This window comes from Crocodylus siamensis, chromosome 8 (genome assembly GCF_052110815.1).
Source record: "Crocodylus siamensis isolate JL-2025a chromosome 8, ASM5211081v1, whole genome shotgun sequence".
NCBI classification, from domain to species: domain Eukaryota; kingdom Metazoa; phylum Chordata; order Crocodylia; family Crocodylidae; genus Crocodylus; species Crocodylus siamensis.
The window spans coordinates 68109327-68130615 of NC_143402.1; the positions used below are offsets into that span (position 1 = coordinate 68109327).

The 21289-nt window shown below is 49.4% G+C and overlaps 1 protein-coding gene across 1 annotated transcript in view; it reads left to right on the forward strand.

Moving 5' to 3' along the window:
• GRIN2C (glutamate ionotropic receptor NMDA type subunit 2C) overlaps nucleotides 1-13665 on the forward strand; it is a 48709-nt gene extending 35044 nt beyond the window's left edge. The window contains exons 8-13 of the mRNA XM_090060654.1: nucleotides 1602-1727; nucleotides 4493-4722; nucleotides 6536-6696; nucleotides 7620-7807; nucleotides 9133-9365; nucleotides 11330-13665. Of these exons, the coding sequence (XP_089916780.1) occupies nucleotides 1602-1727; nucleotides 4493-4722; nucleotides 6536-6696; nucleotides 7620-7807; nucleotides 9133-9365; nucleotides 11330-12910 (2519 nt within the window). The 3' untranslated portion in view covers nucleotides 12911-13665. The remainder of the gene's footprint in view (nucleotides 1-1601; nucleotides 1728-4492; nucleotides 4723-6535; nucleotides 6697-7619; nucleotides 7808-9132; nucleotides 9366-11329) is intronic.
• Nucleotides 13666-21289: the final 7624 nt, after the last annotated feature.

Here is a 21289-nt window from a genome sequence, read left to right on the forward strand (position 1 = left end):
ATGCTCACCTGGACAGCTGACCAGCATCACAGCCCCCCACTGCCACACCTTCACTGTGATTCTTACCTAAATTAGGTAGACTAAAGCTACAGGCTATCACAGTGCAGGTTTACTCTTGGTAAATCCCTCCCTTGGCTTAGTCGATGATTAATATATCTGCTTTATTGTGCCTCTTTTTTACTGCTGGTGATTTTTTTTTTCCATCGCTACATCCCATTTTTCTGGAATTTATTTGCTGAATAATTTCTGCCACTAATAATTCTCAGTTTGTAGTTGGCGTTCAAGTGATTTACTGCAAGCAGTTGCTCCCCAGGCTGTTTCGACTGGATGTCTCGGGCACAGGATAGGTTTCTGTTTCCTGGCTGAGAAAAAGTAGCTTTTAGGATGCGGTTCCTAGTGTGAATGTTTGTGATTTCTTACCAGGCTTTCTCATCGGGAAGCTCACTCGCTCTTAGAAAATGACCCCAAACAGTGTGAAGGCAGTCACTTCTGTAACAGATGTATTCAAATAAGCATTTGTTCACGATTCAGGATATATTCCAATGAGCACCCACTTGTAACCTTAGCCTTACAATTCTGTTCTTCCTCCGTCAGGGGCCGGGACCACCTTTTTGCTTTGTCTTTACAGTGCTTGGTACAATGAATGCCTGGTCCTTGATGGTGGCTCCTAGGTGCTGTAGTAATCTGTTCACTTAGCGTCTGTATTACTTGTAACATTTTTTGATATGTGAATAATGCCTCAGGTTTCCTGCCATCACCGTTAGGATTTGATCAGGCAAGTAGATGCAATGTTTGGGTTGGTAAATTTTTGCAAGACCACTTTCCACAACTCTTTCTTCTCTCCTCACTGACCCCTGCTTGCTAACTTCTAGCTGCTTTCATCAGGTCTGACTTCAACTCTTGTGAATGGGGTGTCTCTGCTTCTTTCCATCTCCAGCTCTGATTTCACTGACATGGGGCAAGAGAGAAATGTATTTAGGAAGAGTGTACTCTGTGTATAGGCAATGCCACACCATAGGTATAGGGCATCTTTCAGCCTAAAGCAAAGGCTAGGGGATCCATAGGGTGCATCTTGTGCTGGGAATGGTAAGTCTGTCTTTACAGAGCAGTGATTCCCGACCAGGGTGCCGCGGCACTCTGGAGTGCACTGAGATCCTTTCAAGGGTGCCATGAGGTGTCACGCAGTGTTAGCGCTGTTAAGGGTGCAAACGTGTTTCACAGGATAAACCCAGAGGTTTCAAATAGGAATCGCTATAGCGTTCTGACTTGTTGCGGTCATTGAGTTCTTTGCAAGAGAAGAGTTGCTCTATTATTTTTCCGTAGTGAAAAACCAAGTAAAAAACAAAGAGGTGGCACTTTCTGAGGAGGCCTCAAGTCTAACAAGGGTTGCCTTGAGTCTAAAAAAGGCTGATAAACCACTGTAATAGGGCATGTGGTTTAAGGGAGATGTTTCTCTGAGGCTCAAGTTTGGGTCCTGCCATGTTAGTCAGTGTGAAGGGGCTGGTGTCTATACTTGCTTAAGCCTTACAGCCATGTGCGCACAAATCAATGGGACCGAGGCAGCACAACGCAGCACTGATTGACTCTTCCTTGCCTTCCAGAGCCCTACAGTCCAGCAGTGTGGGTGATGATGTTTGTGATGTGTCTCACTGTGGTTGCTGTCACCGTCTTCGTGTTTGAATATTTCAGCCCCGTCGGCTACAACCAGAACCTAACTAGTGGCAAAAGTAAGTCGCTCAAAGGGGCTGTGTGCACATGTTGTTGTGCAGGGGGTTGGAAAAGGGGTGGACTGCGTAACAGGTGTCCCCCTCCCCACTCCACGCAGGGCCATTCCCAAACCACAGTCTCGTGCCATGGCTCTGTTAGGGTGGTGTACAGGTTACCTTTAAACTGTCCTAAGGGCACTTAAAATGGCAACATTCACCCATGAAAGGGTGTTAACCTGTGCTTGGTACCCTCTAAACATTTTAAAGTTTTATGCCCATCTTGTTATTTTTGATCTGTTTTACCCAGGTCGTTCCAGGGCATTGCTAGTCTGTTCCAGGGAGGGGGAAAAAAAAAAAGCTCTATTTTCATAACTCCAACATCCCAGGATGCATCATTCCCAGGGCTTCCCAGTCCTTTCCCTGTGGACAAGCGTTCAACGATCCTGAATACTGCTCTGAAGGGGGATGGTGCTGACTGCAAGCAATCACTCCTCTCCTGTCCCGGGGAGTAGACTATGCATGCAGCGAGCATGCTGAGTCTCGGCTCTACCCTGGTGTGAGTGCTGACCCAACTCCCCCCCGCCCCCCGACTCAATCCCTGTTCAGTGAAACATGCAAGATTTTAATTTCTTATTATTTTTTATTATTTTTTTTTTTCCCCCTGCTCTGTTTTCTCTACTTTTTTCCCCCTGCCTGTTCAAGATTTTTTCCCTCCCACCTGCAGCTCTGGCTGGCTTTTCCTGGCTGCCGGGTGAGGGAAGCCACGGCTCTGCCCCAAAGGAAAGCTACAGCATGCAGTTATATGCCACCTTCCCCACCCCCGAACCCCCCAGAGGAGGGGTACAGTCCTGGGTCTTGTCCATGCGCCTGCTCACCAGACCTTTTAGCGGGAATCACAGTTGTGCAGGTCGGAGACGGCATTAAGATTTGACCTGCAACTGCTCTGAAGCCAGGAATGTTGTGCCATCGTAAAGTCAGAACAGATGTAAAATGTTTTCCAGGTAACCTGTAAGAGCACCCTTAGACTGTCCCAGCTTATCTTGCTGGGATCCTTCGACCCCAGCTGACTTCCTGCCCCTGGGGCAGGGGGCTGGACTCGATGATCTTCTGAGGTCCCTTCCAGCCGTAATGTCTATGAAATCTATGAAGCTAGAAGAGATTCCTTAAGCTGGTTCAGGGTCGACTGGTATTATGGCAGCGGGTGAACCCAGTTCCTTCCAAACCATTTGTATCCACTGCTGTCACCATCAGGCCAGATCATCTTGCCGGTGGATTTGTGTCCTGCCTGTTCCTCTGGTTTGGTTCTGCATCCTTGCCAGCTGGGGGAGAAGGTTTCTCTCTGTTGCTTTGCAGAGCAACAGGCCTGTCTCTGATTAAATTCATTAAGGCTTATCTATCCTGCTGTGCCCTTATTCTACTTTTCACACACTGGCAATGACCTCTCTGCTCCCCACCTGGGCATCACTGCCCTGCACCCCCGCCTCGCTCCAGGTTCAGGGAACCTGGGGGGTTTCTCAGCATTTCCCCTAGGTATTTTGCCAGTCAGCCAGAGATCAGGCATGGGGAGGAAAGGGGAGTGAAATGGAAGCTGTTATCTTCCAGGAGACGACAACTTAAAGCCCACAGCAGACTATGCAACCTATTTTTAGCTTTCATCTTCCAAGTGAACAAAGACTCCAGCCGAACTCGGCCAGGCAGAACCAGCCACGCCACTTCTCATGCTACCACCTATTTGTTCGCTCTGGGTTCGAGTAGTCTCGATTTTGTCCGCCTTTCTTTCCCTCTTATTTAATTTTTCTGGTACATGTCCCTGTTGTGGTGGGACAGGGAAATGCATTTCCATTCTACTTGCCCTAACTACAAGCAAAGTATTGAGCTGTTTCAGGAAGTGAGGTCAAAAAAGCAGCTGGTTAGTAGGTCTCCATGTCTCTCTGTGCTGAAATTCAGTCTTGGATCCTACCCTGAAACAGGTCTGGCAGGGTCCAGATCTATTCCTTTCACAGCCCAGAAATGCCCCGGCCAATGAAACAGGGCCACCTGCATTGTTCTGGCAGGATTTTGTTCCAGATTTCCCACCAGTATGTTGGAACCAAGCGATGGCTGAACAATCTCTACCTAGTGTTTCATACAGCTCAGTGCCTGGCAGCTGCAGTAACTGGTGATATAGAAATGCCTATGACAGATTAGCTGTTAGGGTAAGATGATGTTTTAAGAGATGGCATGCCTGGACCAGCTTGGAGGTCATGCTGCTGAGAGAGACCCATGGGATATGACCCCAAGGTATTTCAGTCCTAGGGAAACAGGTGGCTTTTACTGGCTGCATTCTGTAAAGCCAACGTATCTTCAGTACCTAGAGCCTCTGACACACTCATCTGAGGATCTCTGAAGCACGAAGCAGGTGACTGCAAGAGTTTTGCAGCACTGGTGTGGTCTGGGTTTCAGACCTCTCCATCCCTCTCTCTCTCTCTCTCATATCAACAAATGCCAGAAGGAAAAAAAGAGAATGAATTGACAATAACTTTCCCCCAAAGCTGCTCCTTGCCTGTATCTTTTTCAGGGGGGATGGGAGGGCCCCCATTTGGCAGGAAAATTAGACATTGAAAAAGAAACAGTAGTAGGAGTGGAAATCCTTCTTTTATCAAAAGCTCCAGGCTAACAGCCCCGAGAGGAGGTGTTGCCCCTGTTCATTTTCCACGAGACACAAACAGGGATACCTGAGGTCGAAGAACTGCACTGAGTTTATCTGAGCTGCTTTGAGTCACTCACAGCCACTTTTCTCCTTCCAGAGTCCGGTGGCCCCTCCTTCACCATTGGCAAATCTATCTGGCTGCTCTGGGCACTGGTCTTCAATAACTCGGTGCCCATTGAGAATCCAAAAGGCACCACCAGTAAGATTATGGTGCTCATCTGGGCTTTCTTTGCTGTGATATTCCTAGCCAGCTACACAGCTAACCTGGCGGCATTTATGATCCAGGAGCAATACATTGACACTGTCTCTGGGCTGAGCGATAAGAAGGTGAGGCGGGCTCCGGGCAAACAAATGCAGTCTGGGAGTGCATGCATGGCTGGGCAGAGTAGGCCACATGGAGGTTAGGGTCAAGGGATTGTGTTAGTCTTGACTAAACCTGCTTCACCTTCTGAACTAACCTGATCAAGTCAGGCTTGTGTAGCATGGGACTCTCTATGAAACCAGCTACAAAGAACCACGTGCTGAATCCATCAAAGCTCTGTTACTGCTCATCCTGACTCTTACTCCAGTCATTACATCTCTGGTACAGTGAGGCTAGCAGCTGGAGATGGTGGTGGTATACAACCCATGCAGCATACTTACCCTGCTCTGTATGAGGCATAAGGTGCATTGATAGGAGAAGGGACTGTGGGTAGACCTAGCCACTCATCCAAGAGGAGTCGGGGTAAAGGCGAGGGATTGAAGGGGAACACAGATTGGAGGACGTTGAAGTCTTTTGACCTAATGGGGAACAGATCTCATTGCTGAAAAGAAGGAGCAGAAGAGAAATCCACAGAAGTAGCCAAGGTGGAGAGCAAAAAGTGAAAAGCTAGTGGAGGGAACCAAGGAGCAGGCTCTCATGCAGAACAGGGGATTGCTGGGCTCTTTCCTCCCACTGTCGTCCATGGATAGTCCAGAGGAGTCATTCCCATGCTGTGGTGGGAGACACTGATGTGGTGTATCCTCTTGATGTGCCCCCTCTTGAGTACACAGCATGGGCTGGCCATCAGCTAGGAGCACCTTTCCGAACAGAATCGCCTTCTATAGGAAGCAGAGTTTGAGAAGCTGGCACCACCTTGAACTCTGGCAGTGCTGTCCTGCCCCTCCATGAGAGGCCGTAGGGCTCAACAGACAATGCTTACATGACTAGTGGTCAGGAGATGTGGGTTTGAGCCCCAGCTCCAGCTCTGTGCCTTGGTTTCCTTGATCTGCAAAATGGGAACAGTGAAATGTACCTTTGGAAAGCAGTTTGAGATCTGTGGGTGAAACATGTTGTGGGCCAGATCCTGTTTCACGTTTTGGAAACCAAAGTAGACTTGGCTGCCTACATGTGATCCTGTCCTACTCTGCTCGAGTCCTTGAAAAGCATGAGCGTGCCTACTTTTGTAACTCGCCTTCATCTGAGTCTCACAACTAAGTCACAAAAAGCAGCGAGCAGAGGAATGACCCATCTAGTTTTTCACTGGCGGTTTTCCTGGGATCTGAGTAGGGTGGAATAGGATCACGTCTAGTCACTTAAGTCCACTTGGGCACCTGCAGTGTAAAGCAGAATCTGGCCCTACATAAATAATGGAGTTCTGTTACCACTATCAGCGTGAGATGGAGAAGACCTTATCTCAACCATTGCATCTTCAGGAGGAGTAAAGGGCTGTTTACCACAGGGCTTTAAAATGTCTGAAGTGGAGGAATAGTGCAAGTGGGGGAAGATAGAAAAAGAGATGGAAAGTGACTGGAGCGGGCGGGCAGGGGCGCGTGTATGAGAGCCCTGTTACAGGAGGCTGGGAGTGAGAATTGAGAAGAGGGGATACAAGTGTGGGCCCTGACTCGGGCTTGTCAGGACCTGCGGGTTTGGACACTGTCATATAGATGTTAACAAAGTGAGAACTGCATTGTGGACACGTCAGCCCAGTATTCAGCCAGCTAGATGGACAGTGACAGGGTGGGAATAGATAGGAAGGGGAGGAAAGGAAAAGAGGCCGGATACAGGCGCAGGCTTGTTCTAACATTGGGCTGAAAGGAAAGTCCAAGAGGATGCTTGACTGCAGTGCTGGTTGCTGTGGACAAGGCAACTGGTTGTGGTTTGTGGCGCTTCCCTTTCCAGTTCCAGCGGCCCCAGGAGCAGTACCCGCCTTTCCGGTTTGGCACCGTTCCCAACGGCAGCACAGAGAGGAATATTCGGAGCAACTACCCCGACATGCACACGCACATGGTGAAATACAACCAGCGCTCAGTGGAGGATGCACTGACCAGCCTCAAAATGGGGTACGTCTCCCCTCCAGCTCCTCAGGCAAGATGCTTCCGTCCTGGCTCTCTGCTACCTCAGGCAAGCTTTTGCCTGAAGGAGGAGGGATGCTTTATGCCACATTCACATTTATGTTGGGGACCTGGGAGGGTGAAGGTGAAGTTTGTTGCACAATCTCCAGCTCATTGAGTGATTGTGGCTTTCACAATGGCCCTTTCCAAAGGGTGGCAACTTTGAGAGAGACAGCTGCACTCCCACTGCAGATAGCAGGAAACCCCAAGCTCCTTGGGTGTCTCCTGTGCAGATCATTTCCTCCCCCCCCGCCCATGGCATCACCATCTTTTAGAGGTGACAAATTTGACATCCTGATGCCTGGCAGCCCTTGGTGAACCCATGGCAATCCTTGTATGCACACAGGGCCATCAACCCTAGCAGCCTGCTGCACTTCAGCTCTGGTAATTGCATTCTGACAGTGTAATTTCCAAAGGAGACAGGTTGGTTTTTTCTGTCCCTTCACTTTAGTCCCTAAACTATTTGTATAGCATTGCTGTGAGTTGTTAAGCAGCTGATGCATTTCACTACCGTGGTGGCCACATTTCAGTGGTGTGCAAAGGGATCTGTACAGTTGTGTCATTGCCTTTTAGAAGATCTCACTTGGAGCAATGGGATTTGCTTAAGGCAGCCTTCACCAATTTGGGAGCATATGAAGCCCAAATTCCTCCTGAGCCTGGGTTTCTTGACTGCGGAGCTGGTAAGCTGCCTGAAATTTCAGCAGCCCCGCCTTGGGTAGAAAGGAACATGGAGGTCTGAGATTTGGGGTATCCAATGCCCTGGAAATAGTAATATTCGTTTTCCTCCTTCACTAGTTTTACCCCGATTGTATCTAATTCTTTCCTGCCTCTCTGAGTGCTGCCCTTGCGCTGATCTCTCTCCTTGCTTCCAGGAAGCTGGATGCCTTTATCTACGATGCTGCGGTGCTGAATTACATGGCTGGGAAGGATGAGGGCTGCAAGCTGGTGACTATTGGCAGTGGGAAAGTCTTTGCAACCACTGGCTATGGCATTGCCCTCCAGAAGGATTCCCGGTGGAAGAGGGCGATCGACTTGGCTCTTCTGCAGTTCCTGGGAGACGGTGGGTATCTTTCCCTGCCGGGAGCTGGGCAGCAGGAATAGTCCACCCCTTACCTGGTGAAGGTCTTACAGCTCATCCCTCCCAGAGGTCACAGAACAATGTTATCACACTTCTTTCCCTGCAGAGCTGAGCCAACAATGTTATCACAAGAATCAGCCATTACAAAGGAGGGTTGCCTATCTCTCATCTTCTCCTGCTTATTTCATCTTCTCTTTCTCTCTGTCTCTCTCTCCTTCTTCTCTGTGATACAAAGCTGCTGCTGTTTTATTTAAAAATGAAATCCTTAAGAACCAGGAGAGGATCCTGCAGCCCCTTCAAGCCAATACTTGCATTACAGAGTCATCCAGATAGCGGGCCCCTCTTCGGCTAGCAGAAATTGCATCTGCTGAGAATCTTGACCCCCAAAGTTTTCAGGCTCTCTGCTCCATAGAAATCACTTAGGATGAGTATCTTTTCTCTGAGTACCTTCGAGAAACCTGGTGCCGGACTCTGTGCAGTCAAGCAGAGGCTCTGTCGGGTGAGCTGCATGTTAGAGAAAGTACCAAGAAGGATTCAGAAAGCTGTTCTTTTCTGTCGGGTTGTTTGTGGTTAACATTAAATCAGGCCCAGTCTCTCCTGTTTGGTGTCTGGAAGTTATTCTTTCTGAAATCTCTCTTCCTTCTCAAAGGAAATAAAACACTTCTGGTAGGTTTGAGACTTCAAGTGATCTGTGTGCAAAATGTAAGGTGGGCGGGGGAGCAAGCAAGGCAACGTAGGGCTTGGGAGTAAAATATAACTGAGTGAGAGCTGAGAAAATGTCAAGTGTAATGTGTTAGAGGGGGAAGGGAGAGAGTGGTAGGATGAGAGGGGAGAAAAGAGGCTTGTCAGGATGGAGAAAGAGCAAGATGGATAGAAGAAAGGAGGGAAGGAAAGTGGATGGTATTTAGAAGGGAAAATGGCGGCATAAGCATGTCCCTTATATGGATGGGGATCAGCATGTATGTCTGTTCCCCAACATGCTGCATGTGCCACAGCTCTGTTGGGAGCACTGAGAAGCAGGGGTTGTTTGTGCTGGGCTGAGACGCCTACACTACTCTTGGTTCGGGGGGGTATCACATGCACAGAGCAAACATGACGTGTCTTGGTACAGTACTCGCTGCCACCAGAGCTGGGTGTTCCTCCCATTCATAACCACTTTCAGGGCACACTGATTTTTGTCCCGGTCCTGAAACAAGAGAGACATTAGGCTGTGAAGGGAGGGGCGGGAGGGTGATGCTGGCTGCTTGGACACAGGAAGCGCCTTGCCAGGATTTCACTCTGTCCCTCTGTGCATAACTGTTTCCCAGGGGAAACCCAGAAGCTGGAGACGGTGTGGCTGTCGGGCATCTGCCAGAATGAGAAGAATGAGGTGATGAGCAGCAAGCTGGATATTGATAACATGGCTGGTGTCTTCTACATGCTCTTGGTGGCCATGGGTCTGAGCCTGCTGGTCTTTGCTTGGGAACACCTCGTGTACTGGAAACTGCGACACTCTGTCCCCAAGTCGCACAAACTTGACTTCCTCCTGGCCATCAGCAGGGTAAGTGCCTAAGCCCCTGCCCACCTTATACACTGCTGTTCCATGATCACGTCCCACTTGCATCCCCCTTGGAGCTGAGGTATTCAGGAAGATCTAGTGTGCCCCCAGCAATAAGAGCAGAGTGGTTTCCTCTCTTACCATGGTGCTGAGTCTTTTGCCCCTAGGATGCAGACCAGAATGTGGTCCTGGTCAGTAGCAACAGAAAGGAATTAGTGCCCGATGGCTGTTTGGTGTCTGGGGGAGAGGTGCACTCCCATTGCTTCATTCAGAACATGAAAGCTATTTCTGTGGTCATTCTGCTTGTGGACCATCTTGGCAAGAAGGCATGGACTGGGCAGGCCATGATGATTTCCTTTTTGCCCCTAGAGAAGTCCTTCCAGATCAGGCATTTTTGAGGCAGAAACTGGCAGAGGGAGGTTATGCTGCAGCTGTCTCTATAGGATGCATCTATAACATGTCCCCAGCACTCCTGGGCACTCTTAAATACGCCCCACTCTTGCTCACACATTCCAAATCCAGAAAGGTGTATGAAGCTGCTTCAGGGGAACTCCCTGTCATTGCTCTCAAGCATACTGGAAACAATTGAGAGTGGTTATTGGGGATAGTGTCATAGCATCATAGTACTTAGGGTCAGAAGGGACCTAAACAGATCATCAGGTCTGACCTCCTGCCCCGGGCAGGAATGGGTGCTGCGGTCATATCATCCCAGCCAAATATCTGTCCAGCCTCCTCTTGAAGACCCCCAAGGTAGGGGAGAGCACCAGCTCCCTTGGGAGCCCGTTTCAGAGCCTGGCAGCCCCAACTGCAAAGTAATGTCTCCCGATGTCCAGCCTGAACCTGATCTCTAACAATTTGTGAGAGATTTGCATGTGCTATTGTGATTTGGAGAATCTAAGTTTGAACTTTCTTTAGTTTTACTTTATCCACAGCATACTGGAATATCTCACATAAAACACGCATCTTTTTTTTAACACCCCACCTCCCTGCCAGCTCCTGGAAATTGGGGTGTGAGTTATATACAAGAAATACGGTAAGAGCAGATTCTGCCACTTACTGGAGAAACCCAAAGTCAAGTCTGCAGACATCTAGAAGGGAGAAGATCAAGGAGCAAGCTCAGCTACCTAGCTGGTGCCATCAGTTCCTAAAGTAGCGTGCGCTCGCCAGCATGGTGGTTCACTTCACCATACAGGTGACGCAAGTCATCTTGTTTCTCTCGATACTTGGGGTGAACACAACAGTGGATTCACAGGAACCTTGTCAATAAGGAAACCATCCTGCACCAGTTAAACAGAGTCAGGGAAGAGGGTGCTGGAACTCCCCGGTAGGCCCTCCATAAGCTGTGTGAGTTGATCATAAGTGGAATCACAGGCCTGGGAGGCATCGCAGGAGTTCACATCTAGTCCAGCCTCATGCTCAAGGCAGGACTGTCCCTGACTCAACCAGCCCAGCCAAGCATTTATCTAAAACTTGATTGGCATTAACTTCAGTGTATATATTTTATTTCTCCCATAAGCCCCTTGCTGCATGTGATGAACAAGAGCGAGTGAGTGAATGATGCCAAGCTAGGATGGTGGGGTATGAGAAGAAAAGATGAAATCCTGGCTCTGGCCATGCAGGTGGAACTTGAAGGAGGGCTAGGAAGGTGGGGTGGGAAGTTCTCTGCCCTCAAGTCCATATGGTGACTGGTGTCCTCATTCAAGGATGAATCTAATGGAAAAAGAGGAAATGCTTGAAATACAGAGCCTTATATTGGGTGGTCAAGGCCCAGAGCACTGATGTGAGGCTTGCCTCCATTCGTGGGATGGTTCCCAGCTGATATTCACATTTAGCAGCTTTATCCCCTGTGAATGTGAACGTTGTACGCAATGGATTGCTTTGGCTTATCCCCTTCATTGCCCTCCGCTTCACTCCAAGCATGGTCCCAGGGGTGATCTGGTCATTCTGTTGCTCTTTCTCTCTCTCAGGGCATTTATAGCTGTTTCAGTGGAGTCCAGAATTTGGAGAGCCCCGTCCGCGTTCACACACCAGACGTCACTGCTAACTCGGCTCAGGCCAATGTGCTGAAGATGCTGCAGGCTGCCAAGGACATGGTATCGACGGCCAGCGTTGGGAGCTCCCTGGAGAACGCCACGCGCACCATTGAGAACTGGACTAACCGGAGCGAAAACCTCCAGACCACGTTCTCCCTCAGGACCCCTCAGCTCGTTGTGCAGAACAGCAGTGGGTTGAACAGGCCCACCAACTCCTCCAACGTGGCAGCTGCAGAGAAGCTGGGGCAAGCCTATGCTCAGAGGGCCATTCCTCAACCCTTCCCTGCCCCTCAGCAGTCCTTTGTGGACTCCCGGCTGTCAGCCAGTGAGAAATGGAGGGGGATAACCAAGCAGCCTCAGTTTCTGCAACCCCTGAAGTTTCGAGGAAGCTGCTCTGGGGATAAAGCTCTTCCAGGTTCCACCGTGAGCAGCTTCCCCCACCTCCTGGTGAAGACCACCCCTCCAGCCGAGTGTAGAAACCACGTGCGGCTGGGGAACCACGTGAGCACAACTCTCTCGCCAGGGAAGCCTCCCAGGGAGCTTCCTCCACCAGACATCTACAAAGAGCACAAGCGCTCAGGGGTCAGGGGGGCCGGAAGGGAGACCCTCCCCCAGAACATTCTCCTGGGGTACAGGGAAGACGGACACAGGGAAGCAACCCCTTTTGCAAGGCTGCTTTCCGAGAAGAGGAAAGGCATGGAAAGCCCTTTCTTGCCTTCCTCTTGCACCCATGACTCCTTCCCAAAAGCAGATAGGACTTGCAGACCTTTAGCAACAGCATGCAAAGAGTCGGAAGCAGCAGATCTCCCTCTGCTGAGGAAGGAGAAGCTGGGCCGGAGAGCTAACCTGTTGCGTTCTGCCTGGGAGCAGAACGAGAAACGCCATTCCCTGGGCCTGCAGAGGCACGATGGCAAATCATCCATGCGAGGCGACATACCGGACCTCTTTCCCAGAGCCACTCTGAAGCAGATGCCGATGCCCAGTGTTCAGCACTATCCTGCTGAAGCCCTTCAGCCCAGCTACGTGTGCAATAGGAAATGCACAGAGGCAAACCCCAGGCTCTCCTGGGAGGGCCAGCGACTCGTCCATTCTCAGCCGGCCAGGCTGCCCTCCTACAGGGAAGCGTGCCTACAACATGCCGCAGGCCTGCACCGGGCCTCTTCCACGGTGGTGCACAAACAATACGCCTACATGAACTCCTATACCAACCTGCCTGTGTGCTTGGGGCAGCTCTGCCAGGGGACTCCCCTGCTCTGCGAACACTCCGGTGCCGGGTGCGTCACTCGGGCTCCCTGGTCGCCTGGAAGCAGGGACTACTTGGTCCACGAGGACAGCCGGAGGACCATGTACTTTGACAGTGTATACAGAGACTGCAGAGGTCGAAGCAGAGTGGAACCAGCCTTTCTCCAGATGGTCAATATGGAGAAGAGGGACCTACTGGGAGCCCAGCAAATGAACAGCCCCTACCCTGCCAGGTCTTGGAGACGAATCTCAAGCCTGGAGTCGGAGGTGTGAGAGTGGGGAGGGGGACGGGGGTGGGCAGGGTTAGGACTATCTATGCTTGGCTCATATCTGTACTGCTCACACGCACATCTTTGAGATGACAGATTCTGGTTCAACCCTTGGGGAAAAGGCCCACGCGGGAGCCTTTGAAATCTCACCCTGTGAGATTCTCTGGCCCGTTGGCTGCAGCAGGAAAATCGTTCTAACTTTTCCCCTGGTCTGGATCAAAAGATGAACAAGTGACCTTTTTCTCTTTCCTCAGTGGCTGATGGACCAAAAAACCCCCGATAAAGCAACAGCTCTTTGACGCTGGGGAGGACAGCAAAACCAGCTGTAAAAGGCATTTTAATGTGCAAATTCCTAAGTCTTCCATTGTTTGGGGCTCCTCGGCATGGGTTCTGTCTCATCCAGTGAAACGCTCACAGTCTGTATGCTCAGTGGATAGCTCTAAAGTATCAAATACAACGTCAGTCATTTTAGTGTTTGTGCCAGTTAACTTGCAGGATGTGCCCACAGCTCTGCTCTCCATGAAAAGGTGGGCGACATCTAACAGCTTCCCAATCCTGGACTTTGTTGCTTCTACTGATGCGCTGCTTTGGATGGTTTGCTAACCAACAGGGGTCATACATGGGATTTAGCAAAACAAATGCACTATGGCATTTTCAGTATTTTTTTTTTCCCTTCCTCTCCCCTTCCCTTCACATTCTGATTTCTTTTAAAGTAAGAACTGAAAATACAGTTCCCAGGCTATTAAAGAGACACATTTTACATTGTATTTAGCCCTTTTTTCCATCACTCTGTAGCATGTTTGGGCTAGCGGATCCAAGGTTTCCTATCTTTTGCACTGACTGTAGTTCTTTGATTCTGAAGAACAGCTAAAAACTTCATAAACCAGAGCTAGACTCTCAGCTGGTGTTACTCAGCTTTGCCCTACTGTAGTTTTTGGATGACCCCGGTTTACACTGTCCTCAAATCCCACAGCTGATTCTCCCCAGTTAGACCCTTGTCCCTTCCTACAACTGTGTTGTAGGAGTGCAGAGTAAATCTGTGATTTCCTCTGGGTAGTTGTACGATAGGAAGCTGTGGCACAGCTGAGCTCTGCTTGTCTAGGCCAGGTGCTCTCAATAGAGATGTACTGGCCTGAACTCTCTCTGGACACAATACAAATATATAGGTTTTTAGCTTTGTGCCAATCCTCCTGGCTATGCTTTGTTTGCCCCTATTTAGAAAACATGATGAATCAATCCAGCCGCCGTTTGCCTGGCATTTTTCACACCCAAACAAAGCTCACTGGGATGAAAGTTGAGCTGTTCAACAGCAGTCAGGGGAAGTGTATTTAATTTAACTCCAGACTGTTTAGGAAAAGACCTTTTGATATTCTGTATCTCATTTCTCTAAGACTCGCTTTGTGTTCCTTTGCTTGGTCTCATTATAGTCGCAGCAGGATCAAAGGCCTCCTGAGGAGACATCACCTAACTACTAATTTTTCATTTAGTGTCACAGGATACCTTGGGGCTTGAATGACTAATGTGTGTCTTCATTTGCCTTCTCCAAATAGAAACCATATGTGGTAGGAATGCTGCTCATTACCTGACAAAAGGCAAGAGTGTTTAGCGCTCCTGTTGGATGAAGATGCACTTGTCCCCTGTCTTTCCTCATGGTACTTCTACTGCCGCCACATTTTATCCATGTCAGTGGGTGGCCAAGGGCTTTTCAGCAAAGCGTAAGTGCAAAGCACCTAGTCTACTCAAAGAACCTTGCCTGCCTATGTCCTTAGACCAACACGGCCACAACCAAAGGACCTAATCATGCTCCTGGACCTATTCAGTACAGCAAACAGGAAGCCGTCTTCCACACTAGAGCTTGGAGCACCTGCAAAAGGGGCAGCAATTGTAGCTAGGTTGCGTCCCATCTGCATGGAGATGGGAGTCAGCTAGCCTGAGATGACACAGTAAGTGAAGATACACGTTGCACTTAGACCATTACTAAACCTGCGGCGTGTTAAGCGGTGTAGAAGTTAGAACATTAGTTGCATGTTAAGAGTTAGTACTGCTTCTTGTCGTTAGAAGTGTGGTGAGTAGGGGCATGGCTAGAAGGCAGGATACCTGGAGTCTATCCCTGCTCTGGTTGAAGATGGGGAGGCGTGGGGACTATTTGATGTCCTCTGTCAACGCGGATGTGCCGCTGGATCTGGGGGTCGCCAGTGGTCGGCGGCCGAGTTCTCTATGTCCTCCGGATCCCTTGTGGGAGACCAGAGATGGCCCAATGTTACGCCCCAGTGGGGGCAGGTCCAGCCTGGCCATCATCGCCATTGCGCAATGCTTTTCTGGCAGTACGCAACCAGCGCTATGATGACATCAACTAAAAGTTCAGGAGTGGGGTGTCGCACTGGCGTCCGGCACTTGATGTTCTGTGGGCGGTTTAAAAAAGGCTAAAAGCTTTAAAAAAGTTAAAAGCCTAAAACTGCAAGGGGGCCGCCACTGGGTAAGGCGACCAGCACCTTAAAAACACCAATAAATTATGGGGGGCAACAAAAGAGAAAACAGGGTGTGTTCATGCAGGTCATAGGTTCAAAACTAGTGTTCCTCCGGGGGACACGGAGCAGAGCACCCCAGACAGTGCCCACCGGCTCGCAAACTGAGAGAGCTCGCCGGCGGCTACTGCCCAGTGGTACTCCGCCCGGAGATGCGTGCAAAGGACACCGAGGAAACAGCCACGAGGTCATCGGGAGCCTTCCTGGCCAGAGCCTTCTTCCTGGATAGCCAGATGACAAGCTTGGCCAGAGCCAGGAGGAGGTTGACCAGTAGTGGGGCGACGGATGGGGTGTGCATAAACAAAAAGGTGAGGGGAGTAGTGCAGCCAGGACTTGAGGAGCAAGTTCTGGAGGAGGAGGTGCAGGGGCTGCAGTCTGGCGCACTTGATGGTAAGGTGCGCCAGAGTCTCCCTCTCAAAACAGAATGGGCGCTGGTCGGAGACTGGTTCGAAATGGGCCAGCCACACGCCCGTCGTGACGGCCCTGTGAAGGAGCCCCCAGCCTAGGTTCCCGGTGGCTCTGGGGATCAGATCGGAATACAGGCTCTGCCACTGGGGCCCGTTGGCCTTGCCCTCGCCAAAATAGTCTCGCCAGGCGGTGTCCTGGTGGGCCACGAGGGTGGTGTGGTGGATCATATGGTGGACGAGCGTGTATAGCTGGCGTCGATGGGCCGTGGAAAACCGGACCGGGCTAGTGTCCCTCAGTTTAGATGTGTGGTGTGCCAGGGAGCACCCCAGGGCCTGCCACGAGGTGGACCCAATAAGCAACTCCACTGGCCTGGGGGACTCAGGAGGTCAGGGACCACTCTCTCACAGGACCTGGTCAACGTAGGCAAGGGTGTCTGCGGGCAGCGCAGCTTTCACCTCCCATACTAGGCGCGAGCAAGTTGCACGCTCTATGGCCGAGCCTGTGTGCCAGGCCAGCGCCACCGGGCTCAGCCATCCTTGCTCAGTGTAGTCCAGGAGGTCTCCGATCCGGGTGATGCCCACCCAGTCCATCCTCAAGGAGACCTCGAGCGAACCCGGCACCGAGACCGCCAGCAGCGGGTTGAAAAACAGCAGCTCGGTCAGCAGGTTGCCATCGGGGGGACTGGGAGTGATGTATCCTGGGATGCTGGAGGACTGCAAACTACTGGTTTTGTCTCCGTGGTGCAGACTGAAATGACCCTAATACAACCCGGGTAGCAAGGCCTAGAGTTAACCCTCGCCTGAAGTGGTATAACTTTGACATGCTCAAGAGGGCACAAGTTAACGAACTTTAACATGTGGATGCTCGCATTTTAAATGTCCTTAGTATGGTCCAAGTGTGCGGTGTAACTTCCCCCCAAATCCCTGGCCGGCTGGGAATAGAACCCGAAGGTCTAAGTCCCAGCTTCCACCTTAACTCATTTTATTGTTGCCGCTATCTCCTTTGAAACAAGTCTAGAGCTCTGTGCCAGCTTTAGCCTACCCTTTAGGGTAGGCAAGAGGACTTCAAGTTCCTAACTCACCAAGAGAATACTAAGAAAATTAAATTAATCATTTGAGTTTACTTGATGCATAAATAAAATATAGTGAAGAACTTGCGAATCAAACACAGGTCCCAAATCTGTTTAAAGCTTTGTCCTCAAAGACTTGGGTGAAGGGCCAAGTTCTTCCATGAGATGTACTTTTCTTGAATTACTACAGGCAAACTCCTTTTTTGAATCAATACTCTTGGCAACTTGGCATTCAAACGCAATTAAAGCGAGAATCACCAGCTGAGACAGATGTTGCACGATCCAGATATCTCTTTATATCCTTAGCTTTTGGAAAACCTCATTTGCTGCTTGCAATGGGTACAGGCAATGTTAACACAACCCTGAGTGCACTTGGAGACATTTGGAAATAAGGGCAGGAGCTTATGTTTTCACAGACTCCAATGTGCTTTTTGGGCATGCTCCAGCTCCCAGTTGCCTGCCAAGATCCTAAAGTTTGTTGTGAAGAAACAGTGCATTTCTGCCAGCCTATTGATTGGAGTGGCTGTCCAAGGGGAAGCAGAGTGAGATTCAGATCCATCCTTTGTCTGAAGAGGATCCAAACTCATGACTGATATCCCTAACAAGTCTGTGCCAGTGGTTTTCAACCTTTTTAGACGTGAGGCACCCCAGGGTAGATTCAAGACACCCCTTGGAAAATGCCAGCTCTTAGCTTTCACTTATTTTTGGCTACAAAAAAATAACAGAGCCATTTTTCTGTTGCAAAGAGCTCAGAAAGACCATGACAGGACAGACTGTTTTCAACACTGTGGGTTCCTATTTGAAATATCTGGGTTTATCGTGTGAATCATGCTTGAAAACCTAATAGTGCTAACAGTGCATGGTACCCCACAGAGGATGTCAAGGCACCCCATGGTGCTGTGCCATCCTGGTTGAGAATTGCCGGTTTACACAGAGCATGTGGACTCTGTCTGCCCCTCCTGGCAACGTCCTTGTGTGGAGAAAATAATTTAGGATTCATTGGGCCATCACCTTTTCTTCACAGTGTAACAGCTTCAGGAGAAGTGCATCTTGCATCCACACCCAAGTATATTACAGACTTATAGAAAAGTAGGGCTAGAAGGGGCCTCAGAAGGTCACGTCTAGTCCGACACCCTGTTCACGACAGGATTTTCCCTTTCTAAACCATCCTAGACAAGTGTTGGGCTAACCTGTTCTTGAAAATGGGAAACAAGTCTCATGCGTAACTGCCAGGCAAAATGCCCAAACCATCAAAACTGCCTTTATCTTGCTACAGGTAAAGCAGGGGGACAAGGGCACCATCAGCAGATAGAGAAAATAACAGAGGGAGCTTGTCTAGTTGGAAACAGAAAGAGAGGAGCAACTAGGAAAATGAAGAGGCTTTGCTGTGGGCTGGTGGTTTGAAGACCTGAATTTCTGGGTGCCTGATTTCACTAGTGTCGGTGTTTCACTAGTGCCTGTTTTACAGTGGCTGCCTGGCTGGGTTTGTGCTTGCAGTTCTTTTGGTGGGGCTCATCTAGCTGATGGAGGTAAGGGCCAGGTAGCTTTATAAAAGGCAGCCCTTGCAAATAGTGGGAGTTTGCCTGAAGTCTCCTGCGTTAGGTAGTCTCCTGGGAGGCAGGGATTTGAAGCCTCTCAGCCAGATGAGGGAGTACAGCCAGACTCTCCAGCATCTGTGGTGGGTGCTCTGACCACTCAGTTACTGGATGGAAGTTGGGTCTCTTTAGTGAGTGCCACAGGCAACAGTTTCAAGGGGAAGAACTCAGCAGGGTTTGTCCTGAATTTCCTGCAAGGCTGCTGGTTAAGGCATATTCTGAGCAATGAGGCGTGGGCTTTAACTCTCTGCAGCAGTGGAAAGAAAGGAAATGGTCACCCAGATCAAAGAAGAACTGTCTCATCATCTGGATTAAAAAAAAAAAAAGACTTCTTGCCTCTCTCTGGTGCCCTTAACCTGTAATTAGCCACGTCAGAGCCTGTATCCCCCCATGGCATGGGTAAGTGATCTAACAAGCAGGTGAGTGCACAAAAGAGGACTGCCCCCTCCTCTCCTGTTGGCCCAGGGTTGCATAGAAAACCTCTCTATCATCCAGCCACTGGTGTTGCCAAGAGTACAATTTGCTGAGAGAGAGGTTGGGGCCAGCATGAGCCATGGCCCTGGCTGAAGCCAGGGTTCCTTCTGTCCGGGCACAGGCTCCTGGAAGTCGGCCACAAGACAGCCCTAAACACGAGGTGAGGGCTAGCTTGTTGGCTGGCTCTTGAAGCTCTGGACCCATGCAGCCCAGAAGGAAGACATGTCTGGTCAGGAAGAGAAGCCCTATGCCTGGCTCTTCTTAAGCTTGGTACTAGTATGTGCGGGTGGTGCCAATGCCCATATTCGTACAGGTAAGGGTGTTGGAAATGGGGAGGGGTAGGCACGTGTCGGCACGCTGCATCCCAGCAAGGCTGCAAAAGCAGCATCCAGTAGACACCAACTAATGCTGCAACGTCTGTGTAACAACTCACAGTATCACTGAGTAGGGGATTCAAATATGGGTGTGGCATGGGCCACAAAGGCTCCAAATTCACTTCTGAATGCTGCTGTTTGCCTCTTGTAGTTGCCTTCTTGTTACAGCCTGGGCGTTTCAGCTTATTTAGTGAGATTCCCATTTCCTTTACCAGCTAATGGTGCGCATCTGTCTACTCCAGCACCAGTAGACACCCCCACCATCTTCAACCATCCAGCACCATTTCCTTGGCTCTTAAGCACTGCCTTCTCCCACCTCCGCTGCTTCTTCTGCAGGAACAAATCTAATAATCCTTGCCACTTGCTCTTGTTTGTTAATGTCTTGGGTGCAATCAATTGCAATAGAGTAAAAATTGGCAGTTTTTGAAGCAGAAATAATTTCCTTCCTGATCATGTTTCCAAGAATTGGAATAATTTTTGTTTTGAATAGGGGTTGCCTAGCTAATCATCATGAATTTCCATTGAGGTAATTTAGCAGAGATGTTTTTTCATCTCAAGGTCACATTTCCCCAGAAACTTCATAGATTAAAAAGAAAAAGAAAAAAGCAAGCTTCCCATTGTGCGATGAACCTGAGAAAGTGATGTTTTCTATTGCACGTAGCCTAATTGAATCGAGTCTTTCCAAAAAGAGTGTGCCAATGTTCTCTCAGCGAATTCATTTGGCACTGGGTGTATTACTTGTATGCTCTTGCTTCAATCTAATTTGTAAGTCTCTCCATATACGGTACCCCTTCCTATGAACGGCAGTCAGGCAGCCAGTCTGGCTTTTTGAATTCTCCGTTTGAAAGCTGATGTGAAAAATGAGAAGCTGAAAATGTTCTTCCATTGCCAACCAAAGGAAAAATCCTTACTATTTGCTTCCATGGGCCCAGCACTGACAACTAAACAGTGAACACTGTCATGGCTTACTGGCTATTTGGCAGGGTCTTTTGGCGTTTTCTCGGCTCCACTGTAGATTCCTCCATATGCCTTTAACGACTTTGAGCAATAGCAACAGAATGCAATTGCACAGACTTATCCACAGATGCAGCTGCTGCCCTCTGGACAATACTTTCTTCTTGTTTGAACTCATCAGCATTGTGCACAGAAACAACCCCTTCTTGGTTTTCAGAAGAAGGAGCAGCGCCATGTTGGTTGTATGAACACCCATGACTAAAAATATTCAGTGCAGCACTAGAAATGCAACAGTCTGTTTCTGAAATCTTAAACTGCTTGACTTTGTTTCACGTTCTTGGCTTTTGTCTTACAATATTCAGCTCCTGAAAGCCTTTTCCACTCTCTTTATAAGATGGTCATTGTCACCTGCAGTTTCAGCAGCGATGGTGATTAAACCCTACCACTGAGGACCACTAGTTAACTACCCATGTACACAAATATATTGCTATCTAGGAACTTTCAAGCTGCAACTTTATAGGCAGTTATTTTTTTTTTTTTTTAAGTTAACTGTGATGGGCACTGAAGCCAGCCGGAGAGGTTACATGCACAGGGTGCTCCAGACTCTTTACTGGGCAGGGTGGAAAGTGTGCAGTGTTGGACGGAGGCTCTGAGTCCAATGACACAACGCCTTCCGACTTCAACAGTGTCATGGTTTCTGCTTATCTGGTATGGGTGAAGCTGAGGAGAGCAATGGTTTTAAAAAAAAAAAACACCAACCAAAGATGCAGAGGCAAGATGTGAAACGTATGCAATAATTTGGCATCATTTACATGGAAAAATGTAAATGATGCCTCGCACCTGCCTTGCCTCCCAACCTAGTTGGTTGTTTCCCAGGAGTCAGAGACTCTCTAGGGAATAGGAGCACAAGATAACTATTATCTGCCACCCCCAATACAGACAATAATACTACTTTTGTTCCCCCACTGTCCCTATTATTAGGGG